Below are 10,056 nucleotides of genomic sequence, written 5' to 3'. Positions count from 1 at the left end.
TGGGACAAATTACAACATGGTTTTACGAAAGGCAGATCGTGCCAAACCAACCTGATCTCCTTCTTTGAGAAAGTAACAGATTTTTTAGATAAAGGAAATGCGGTGGATCTAATATACCTCGATTTCAGTAAAGCGTCTGATACGGTACCTCATGAGGAATTATTGGTTAAATTGGAAAAGATGGGGATCGATATGAAAATCCAGAGGTGGATAAAGAACTGGTTAAAGGGGAGACTGCAGCGGGTCGTACTGAAAGGTGAACTGTCAGGTTGGAGGGAGGTGACCAGTGGAGTTCCTCAAGGTTCGGTTTTGGGTCCGATTTTATTTAATCTATTTATTACTGACCTCAGAACCGAATGTAGAAGTGGGCTGATAAAGTTTGCGGATGACACAAAGTTGGGAGGTATTGCCAATTTGGAGAAAGATCGGAATATCCTGCAGGGAGACTTGGATGACCTTGTAAACTGGAGTAATAGTAATAGGATGAAATTTAATAGTGAGAAGTGTAAGGTGATGCACTTAGGGATGACTAACAAGAATTTTAGTTATAAGCTGGGGACGCATCGGTTGGAAGTAACAGAGGAGGAGAAGGACCTCGGAGTCCTGGTTGATCGCAGGATGACTATGAGTCGGCAATGTGACGTGGCCGTGAAAAAAGCTAATGCGGTCTTGGGATGCATTAGGCAAGGTATATCTAGTAGGGATAAGGAGGTGCTGCTTCCGTTATACAAGGCACTGGTGAGACCTCATTTGGAGTACTGTGTGCAGTTCTGGTCTCCCATGTTTAAAAAGGATGAACTCAAACTGGAACGGGTGCAGAGAAGGGCCACTAGGATGATCCGAGGAATGGAAAACCTGTCGTACGAAAGGAGACTCGAGGAGCTTGGTTTGTTTACCCTAACCAAAAGAAGGCTGAGAGGGGATATGATTGCTCTCTTTAAATATATCAGAGGGATAAATACCAGGGAGGGAGAGGAATTATTTCAGCTCAGTACTAATGTGGACACGAGAACAAATGGATATAAACTGGCCGTCGGGAAGTTTAGGCTTGAAATTAGATGACGGTTTCTAACCGTCAGAGGGGTGAAGTTCTGGAACAGCCTTCCGAGGGAAACGGTGGGGGCGAAAGACCTCTCTGGCTTTAAGATTAAGCTTGATAAGTTTATGGAGGGGACTGTTTGATGGGATAACGTGATTTTAGTCAATAGGTCAGTAACGTGCCATCGCAGGTAATTAGTATCAATGGTCAATGCGGGTCTGGCTGGAGAATCTTGCCCGCATGCTCGGGGTTCTGCTGATCGCCATATTTGGGGTCGGGAAGGAATTTTCCTCCAGGGTAGATTGGCAAAGGCCCTGGAGGTTTTTCGCCTTCCTCCGCAGCATGGGGCAGGGGTCGCTTGCTGGAGGATTCTCTGCGACTTGAAGTCTTCAAATCATGATTTGGGGACTTCAACAGCTGAGTCAAGGGAGAGAATTATTCCAGGAGTGGGTGGGTCAGCTTTTATGGCCTGCATCATGCGGGAGGTCAGACTAGATGATCATAATGGTCCCTTCTGACCTTAAAGTATATGAATCTATGAGAGTGATTTAGTCAGAGGGGCCTGCTCCCCCTTAGATAGGATGGACATTGTGTCCACCCATACATTTAAGTCCTTACATCCTGTTTTTCACTGATCAGCAGAGAACACATAAAACAGCCTGGAGCCCAGGAAAGGACAGAAATAGATTTCTCAAGAGAATGAAAGATGAAATCAAGACAGACTCTTGACAGACTGTGCTTGCTTGTACAGATGGCAGTAGAGCTATAGTGTGCGCTGTGGGAATGATTGTGGCACCTGGATAAAACTGCATTAAGCTAACTTTGTCATTTTAAAATACATACATGTGCACAAATTAAGGTTGCCAACCCTCCAGGAATTAAAGTCTCCAGGAATTAAAGATTAATTTTTAATTAAAAGGTTGTCACGTGATGAAACCTCCAGGAATACATCCAACCAAAATTGGCAGCCCTAGTGTATATAGGGAAAAAAGTGTATGCTCATTCTTCCTTTCTGACAGGCTAACTCAGCAGCTGAATACAGCAGCACTGACTGGCAGACTTTTCTGCTCTGTTTTTTTTCTCTAGTATAGAAATGGAAACCCGTAGAATGGGCTCTTTGGAAAGGGGGAACCTGGAAATTTTCATAGTATTGATGGCATATTTGGAAGATGTGAGGTTTTTTTCCCCATGATTTAACAAAGCTGTAGTAATTTTAATTTCAAATCTTAATCTAACCTGAATGTACTGGACATCTTTAAAAGAAACTAAACGAACACCAAAACATGTACCATATGCTATATTGCAAAAATACATCTATGGGCCACTAGGTGTCACAGTTATAGCTCACCATCCTATTTTAACGTGCTCTTGTGCTTTTTAGAAACGATCTGAAGAAAGAACCAAAGTTGTCCAAACTGTCCACATTCACCTAATAAAACCTGATAATAAATTAAGAAGTTACTTAGTAAACACTTATTCTTTTCTCTAAAACTCTCCACTAACGCAAAGTTGTAGTCCAGGTTTTTAATACACAGTCATCAAGAAATGTGAAGTTTTATGGTGCATAATTGTCAAATTAAGGTTGCTGTAGGAACCAGAAGATTGAATTTTCTGCATTTTAAAACCTCAGACATAATATCTGTTAACACAAATTTTGCCTTCAGTTTCCTTGGCTTGTTTAAAAGAGGGTGATAGCTGAGCAGACCTTCAGGTAAACACAGCTACTTTTATTTGAATAGGTGGAATTCCCAGTAAATTGTTACAAATGTAACAGAAAATAGGGCATATTTCACGGGTTCTCAATCTGCGTCACATCTGGATCAGCACATCTGAACAGAGAGAGTTCTAGCTTTTCTCTTCGTCCAGTGTAGTCATTGCTGTGATATGACCCCATCATGAATGAAAAGGACCTAGCTGATCTTTCTGCTCTTGAAATATTTTTAAATAAAAATATCCTTGATTCTTCTTTCATGAGCAGGGAGGAGACTGAAGGGGAATTAGGGAGATGAACGTTCTCCTTACTTAGGCTTTGTCTCCATTTACAGTGTGTGTTTTGTACATACACTGCACGCCCACCTAGCACAGGTATAAATAGCAGTGTAGATGGTGAGGCACTGCTTGGACAAGTAGAGTAAAGACACACTTGAACTTTAGGGTATGTACTCTATTCACTCTTGATATGAACGAGCAGTGCCTCTCACATATACACGGCTATTTTTAGCAGTGTAGTGTTCCACTGCCGGAGCCTTTCTCCAGTGCAAGGACAGGCTGTAGCAGTGGGGAGGCAGTGGAGAAAGACTCCAGCATCACCCCACTGCTGGAGCCTTTTCCTGCTGCAAGGAAAGGCTCTGGCATCGCTGTTGGAACCTTTTTCCATTGCTTCTCCCCTGCCAGAGCCTTTTGTTGCCGTGTGTCGCTAACCACCACAGTGTGAATGCAGCCTGTATTTCAGTGCAGCATGTAGATACATGTAACCTACATGCCCCTGACAGCGTAGACAAGGCCTAAAAGATATACAGTATTCTTTCTGCAAGTGATAGCCTTTCATAAGTACTGTACCATATTCTGTTGTTTCAAGAAATTCACTTTGCAATGCTACAGTGTGTTGGAGAGAGTGTGACTGAGGGTTTGACTATTCTGTTTGAAGGAAATAAAATCTTTGCCATAAAACAGGGAGAGTGACTACAGCTTTAATAAATTGGGGAAGCAGGTATTTTTTAGCCAGCAGGTAACGAATACATCTTGGTAACTGTATAGCTAGTGAGTAAGTATAGACTAATAACTGGGAGGAGACTGGCAACTCTGTTTTGCCAATTGTAAATGCTTTTGTTGCACATTACTTCTCTTCAGGGTTTTTAAACTGACTAGCAATGTGAGCGGGTAGAAGGTAGCCTATTCTGAATCATCTTTGAAAGCATTCAGAGCAGACAATTGAGCATTATCTATTTGTTTAAACAGAGGCTTTCATTCCAATTATTGCCAATAGAATGTTGGCTGTTAACTAGTTTGCAGTTGAAATTTGGAAACAAATTTAAAAATAAATATGTACTATTGGACCAGTACAAAAACATTCTTTTGCAGGCTAGTGGGCTGTCACTAATAACAATACAGGAAATCGTATTGTGGACTAGATAGTTTTTGTGGGCGTTCTCTCTCTTTCCCCCCAAATAGCCCTCATAGTCCCTGCAGGAGACACCAAAACTCCTGGCTCCCCAGGTGCTGAGGAAAGTTAACGAAATAGAAGTGTTGGGGCCATTTGGTGACAGTCTGTTACAGAGTCATCATTTCATGAAGCAGATTTCAGTGGTTTCCTAAAATTAGGCCAACTAAAGCACTTTTTAAGCTATCAGAATCCAGTAAAGCTAAAGAAGTCTGTCTTGCACAAGTAAATAGTGTCCAAGTTCCTAGTGCCAGTACACTTGCTCCTCCCCACAAGTTTCTTTGTGTAGCAGTATTGCCATTTTATAGAATTAATAATGTCCATTTATTCACAAGCTTTAGGTGCCTATTCTTCACTGCCTGTTGAAGTTCCCCAAAACCACAAACGCTTCATCTGTGACCTGACTCAAGCTGATCGTCTTGCAATCTATGATTATGTACTGGAAGAGACGAAGAAACAGAGGTCCAGATCCCAGGCCACTGAAAACGACAGTGATCTCTTTGTAGATTTGGCTGCTAAAGTCACCCAAGGTTTGAGAAACATTCAAATTCTTGAGTTTTACAACTTAAAATGGCAGTGTTTGTCATTTTCAAATGTTGTCACGTTTCTACAGTTAGAGGGATTTGGTTGAACATCTATTCAGGTTTGAATTAATAACATATAAACCAAATTGTGGATTCTAGGAAAAGGGCAAAAATTATGCAAACTAGCCCGGAAAAGAGCTGGCAAATACTCTTTTTGTATTATAGTTCTTTAAAAAAAAAAAAAAAAAGGTACAATTCAGGACACAGGTAAGATACCTTCAGATCCTGTAATGTGGTGGTCTTTGTGTAGTTGCCTATTATATCTTTCTCCTTTCCACCTTCAATTCTGCCAGCTTCCTGTCCAAACAGCTCTTCTGCACTTCTCTCATTGTATCTGTTGCCTGCATCTCAGCAGGAGGAGGGATCCTTCATTTTTTCTGCAACAGGCCTGCACTTCTTTGGCTCACAACTGAATGTGAAATTTTGCAAGATTTCTGCTGTGAAAGCTGATAAGAGATAAAAGCAGCATGGAACAGTAACAATAGAAATGTGATAAGAGACACACGATAGTCTTTTGGCACAAAGAAAATTCTGGAGAAATATATAAACTAGTGAGACAGATCAGGACTCCTCCAATTACTATATTCTGTAAAACATAAAATAAACATGCAGGGAAAAAATGCCTTATTTCTGGAGCCCGATCCTGCAAAAGGATCTGCATGGCCATAGACATTTACATTTGCTGGATCGATCCCTCTGTTTGCCAGACTTCCGCAGTTCAATAATATGGGTTTTGAAAATGTGACTTGTAAATTAGTATTTAGGACAGTTGTTGTTAAATAACTTATTTCAAGTCACTACATTGGTCTTATTGCAGTGTCTCAGAGTTCATGTAATAATCTTGTATGGTGGCTTGAATGCCTTTTATTTTGGTTGTTGATTTTGGTCTTTACTGTGTAAGCAGATCTCTTCCAGCTTTCTCTCCAACTTCCCTAGACACTGTTTGATGCTGTAAATAAATACCAGAGAAACATCTGTTAAAAGAACTTGACACAAACTTACCTTTAGTCCTGTAAACAGCACCATTCTAAGACAGCCCTATTATGTATTCTCAAGTGCCGATGTATTGCCTCTGAAATTTTTTTTTTAGTTTGTTTAACCACTTGTTTCACATTCAATTTTTTATTAGATGATGGTCAAAAAGGTCCAAAGTCTCATCTTGAAATCCTGGCAGAAATGCGGGACTATAAAAGACGGCGGCAGTCGTACAGAGCTAAGAATGTTCATATAACAAAGAAATCTTACACTGAGGTGAGCATCAAATGTTTTTGTAGAGAATGCAAGACCTTGCAGGTATTAGAATGCTTAATCTTTTCACAGCATACACTCTCTAATGTGCTCTATTAAGATTAGTAAAAACAGTTTTAACTATGATGCCTAGGCAAAAAAATCTTAAAGAAACTTTTTGACCAAGTCTGAAGATGTGGGTTAGTAAATGTGTTAGCAATTTTATAAATCTCAAAAAGAAATGTTAATGGTTTAAAGTATTTTTCTCCTCTGGTTGGTTGTCGATGTTTCCTGGTATCACTTTGTGGCTATCCTGTAGTTTGAGCTATGTCAATCTGAAAGTTGCATAAACTACTTAGAATGGCACTGCAGGGTTAAAAACCATATGTATTTAAAATGCATTTTTTCTTACTCCTATTACGATACCGACAGCTGAGACTGTTAAAAATGAAAGAACTTTAAAAATCTTGTGCCCATCATGTTGTTTATTCTTTTTTCTTCATTCCTGAACAGTGAGGCTAAACTAGTCAATTTCAGTATCAGTTTCTTGTGCCTTAGCTATTTGGGGGTTGCAAAGACTTCAGAGAAATGTTTTCAGATGCAAACAGAAAACTTTTTTCACTGCAAGTTACTGAATATATTTATCACAGCTACTTTTAATACTGAGTTTTGTACGTGCAAATTCCAGCCACCTACATGTTGATAGTGTCCCTTTAAGGTGCATTTTAGTAAAGTTACTTTGGAGTTTTTATTTCAGCAAACATTTTTCCGTACAAATATCTAGTGCCTTTAAAAACAACACCTCAGACCTCATCTTTTGCCTGGTGTTTTCTAGTCTATTTTAGCTTCAAGTTTTCTTTTACTAATCTCTTCCCAGGTAATCAGAGATGTGATTGGTGTGCACATGGAAGAACTCAGCAGCCACTGGCAGGAGGAAGGTAAACCAGACAATGCAGAGACGTGTGAAGGAGGAAAATCTTCCATTTCAGCAAAATCTTCAGGAAGGTATTAACAAGAACCTCACAGCACTCACCAACATGCTTTGTTTGTGCAGGGACGCTGGCAACCGTCAATCCATAGCGACCTATTACAGTATTCTAGTAGCACATAGAAGGCCCAGTTGAGAAAGAGACCCATTGTACTCCACAGTACAAATCCATACTAAGATAATCCTTGCCCTGAGGAGCGTATGGCTTACGTAGACAAGACAAAGGACGGAAGAAAACAAGTGTTATTCCCATTTTGCAGATGGGGAAAATGAAGTGACTTTTTCCTAAGGCCACACAAGCAGTTTATGGCAGAGCCAGGACATGAACATAAACTCTCCTGAGTCCTAGTACAGCGCTGTAATCACAGGTCTCAGACTGTCACAGAGCAGCTAGGGAGAGAAGAACCTGTGAAAATGTGACTTTTAAAACACAAGAATTGGCGGGGAGATGCAGGACTGGAATAGTACCTTAAAAAAGGAGTTTAAAATAGTTTAAAAAACTGATTAGATGTCAAGTTGACAATGTCCCTTTAAGGTTCTCATAGTTACACTAGCAGTGCAACACAGCTATGTTCATGTATCTTATGTATACTTAACATCAACAGTAATCCTTCACTTGGGTATTGAAAAAGAAAACAGGATAGACTTTATTACCTGTGTAACATGGAAGTGTGTCCTTGTCACTGTGTAATGCTTCCCATTTTTATTTCCTGACTTGGGTGGTTGAAATAGTAAACAAATAGGATCTATTTCAGCCTTTGCACCTAAAGAACTGGGGGAAGAAATTGCAGCCTGTCAAACGAGAGAAGCCAAAATCAGTGTCTTGTTTCCAAGCGTTTATTATCACAAACAAGAGAAGAAAAAGAAAATGATCCTACCAAATGGAATACAGTTCCTTTTCGTTGCCTACCAGAGGCAGACCGATGGAGATTAAAAGTATTCGAATAACTACAGTGTTTATGAAACTATTTATTAAACAAAACCAATAACTTTTTTTCTTCAGAAACGAAGAGAGACGGTCAGCATCAGTGGACTCTCGACAGTCTTGTGGAAGCTCTAAGGATGTCGATCGATCTAGACACAGGAGAGATCCCAGCAGAAGTCCAGACAAACAAAAAAGAAGTAGAGAAAGAGGCAAAGACAGGGATTCCAGGAGAAAAAGAGAGAGGCAAGTGTTACTCTAAGCAATTTGTTTGCCTGTACCAGTCAGTGATGATAGTCACCAGTGAAATGTAACGGTGCATCCGAGTTTAGTGCAGGAACGTAATACTCAATCCAAGTGGAAATGCAGGAGAATTCAGAGAGGCAGAATGTAATAACCCAGATCAGCCAAGCAAAACCCCTGTCCAAGCAGAATTTGCTGTGGGATCTTTAAAAAACTACAAGTGATCCAGATTTCAGGGTTTAATCCAGGATCCAAAAAATGGCTCCTCCAGCAGTGACGTGCCCCTAACAGTGCAGGAGCATTGGCTCAGATTTGACTCAAAGGGTCACCTAGTGCTCTCTGCTTGTGTTATATGGGCTGTATATTATGAATTAACTACACCTTGTATTACTGAGAGTTACTTAGTTGGTGTACATGAAGTGAATTTTAATACATACATCTGAGGAGTTTGCATGGGGATCTACCAGTTAGATTGGTTGCCAGCTCTACCATTTGCTTCACTTACAGGTGTCTGATCTTTTTTTTTCTAAACGGAAAGCTTTCCTAAGCTTCAGAACAAAACTGCCCATAATGAATGACACCAACACCACTGAAGTAGAGAACTAAAAGTTTTTAGTACTAAAAGCAAAGAGATGATGATCCTGCAATGGGATCTACAAGTGCAGAGTCTCATGCCCATAGTGCAGAGTTGATGGAGTTCCATAGAATCCCTTGGAGTCCCTTGGATCTGGCACTGGTGCAAGTCCTTGAGCCAGCAGATCCCAGCTGAGGATCTGGTTCCAACTGTGATTTTAGGAGCTTATTCAAAACACTTTCCTGTCAGGCTCCTGGGCTCTCTTTGTGACCCTATATTGCTTTATAACAGAAATGGGAGAAATTGTATAGCACAATTCCTAGCAAGTGTGTATGAGCTCACAAAAACACACATGCTTTGACCATATACTTTGGTGCATAGGATGGAGTGGCTGCTTGTCTCATAAAATGGCTTTATGCAGTTGTTTTTACAAGATACATTGTGCTCTGTCAGAGTGCAGGGTTGTGCAATGAGACTTGAATAAAGCTCACTGGAAATGAACCCTCAAAGAGAAGACAGTGACAAGATTTTGAAGGAAGTGCTTAGATTTAAAGGATATTTTCAGTCTTGAAAGACTTCGGGCTTCTCTAATGTTCAGACTTTCATCAGTGAAAGTTCAGTCAGCCAAGCAGTTTTGGAGTAATCTGTTAAATGCTGAGATCCTAACAAGACATTGGCTATAATGGCTTGTTTCTATTTCAGGGCTGAAGACAAATATCACAACCACAAAAGAAGAAAATAGAAATGGGACTGTAAAGAAGATGTGTGTCAGCTGTTAGTTAAGGAAATAGACTTAAACTGGATCATTCAGAGCTGTGAATATCAGCAGCATGCTGATGGCGATAGCATTGTGAATTGAACATTGTACCCACAGCTGGGAGGCTGCCAATGACATCCTTCCCTCATCTTGACAACCTTACCATGGTCTCGTGTCTCAGATGGTTTTTATCTCTGCATTAGAAGGTGACGTATAGTTTGTTGTATTGCCTTTGACTGATTGATAAATATAATTTATTACACTGTCATTTTAAAATTCAGCCCAACTTGGTCTGGTGATTGAAGCAAAAGAGGAAGGGACGAGGATTCAAATTTGTGCAGGTTTGCAGTGACTTTGGGAGGATACACTCTAGTCTTATGCATCAGTCACCCCACTGGAAACCTGGATAAAGTGCAGTGTGAAGGTGAGCCTGTAACAGGATGGTTAGTGCACTAGCCTCTGAAGACTTGGGTCCTAGGCTAAGTCACAAGAGAGTGTATTGACTGCTCTCATCCTAGTCTCCATTCTTGCATACTGCAAAGCTGTCGTGTTCAGCGGGGTG

The 10,056-nt window shown here is 40.5% G+C and overlaps 1 protein-coding gene across 1 annotated transcript; it reads left to right on the top strand.

Moving 5' to 3' along the window:
* The first annotated feature begins 4,515 nt into the window (after positions 1 to 4,515).
* Positions 4,516 to 9,496, top strand: LOC113408697 (U11/U12 small nuclear ribonucleoprotein 48 kDa protein-like). Its single transcript, XM_026662075.2, has 5 exons — positions 4,516 to 4,729; positions 5,913 to 6,034; positions 6,888 to 7,015; positions 8,002 to 8,166; positions 9,440 to 9,496. The coding sequence occupies exons 1-5, from the start codon at positions 4,516 to 4,518 to the stop codon at positions 9,477 to 9,479; spliced, it is 669 nt and encodes a 222-aa protein (XP_026517860.1). The 3' UTR covers positions 9,480 to 9,496.
* The last annotated feature ends 560 nt before the right edge of the window (positions 9,497 to 10,056 follow it).

The sequence above is a fragment of the Terrapene carolina genome, unplaced genomic scaffold (genome assembly GCF_002925995.2).
Source record: "Terrapene carolina triunguis isolate 2854851 unplaced genomic scaffold, T_m_triunguis-2.0 Scaffold22130, whole genome shotgun sequence".
In the NCBI taxonomy this organism is placed as follows: Eukaryota; Metazoa; Chordata; order Testudines; family Emydidae; genus Terrapene; species Terrapene triunguis.
Note: the sequence above shows the minus strand (reverse complement) of the source record. Positions and strands in the feature narration are given on the sequence as shown.

Excerpts from the sequence above, each read along its gene's own strand:
- LOC113408697 (XM_026662075.2), top strand. The coding sequence starts at position 4,516 with ATGTCCATTTATTCACAAGCTTTAGGTGCCTATTCTTCACTGCCTGTT. Across the intron at positions 4,730-5,912 it reads GGCTGCTAAAGTCACCCAAG|ATGATGGTCAAAAAGGTCCA; the intron begins GTTTGAGAAACA and ends ATTTTTTATTAG. Across the intron at positions 8,167-9,439 it reads TCCAGGAGAAAAAGAGAGAG|GGCTGAAGACAAATATCACA; the intron begins GCAAGTGTTACT and ends TTTCTATTTCAG.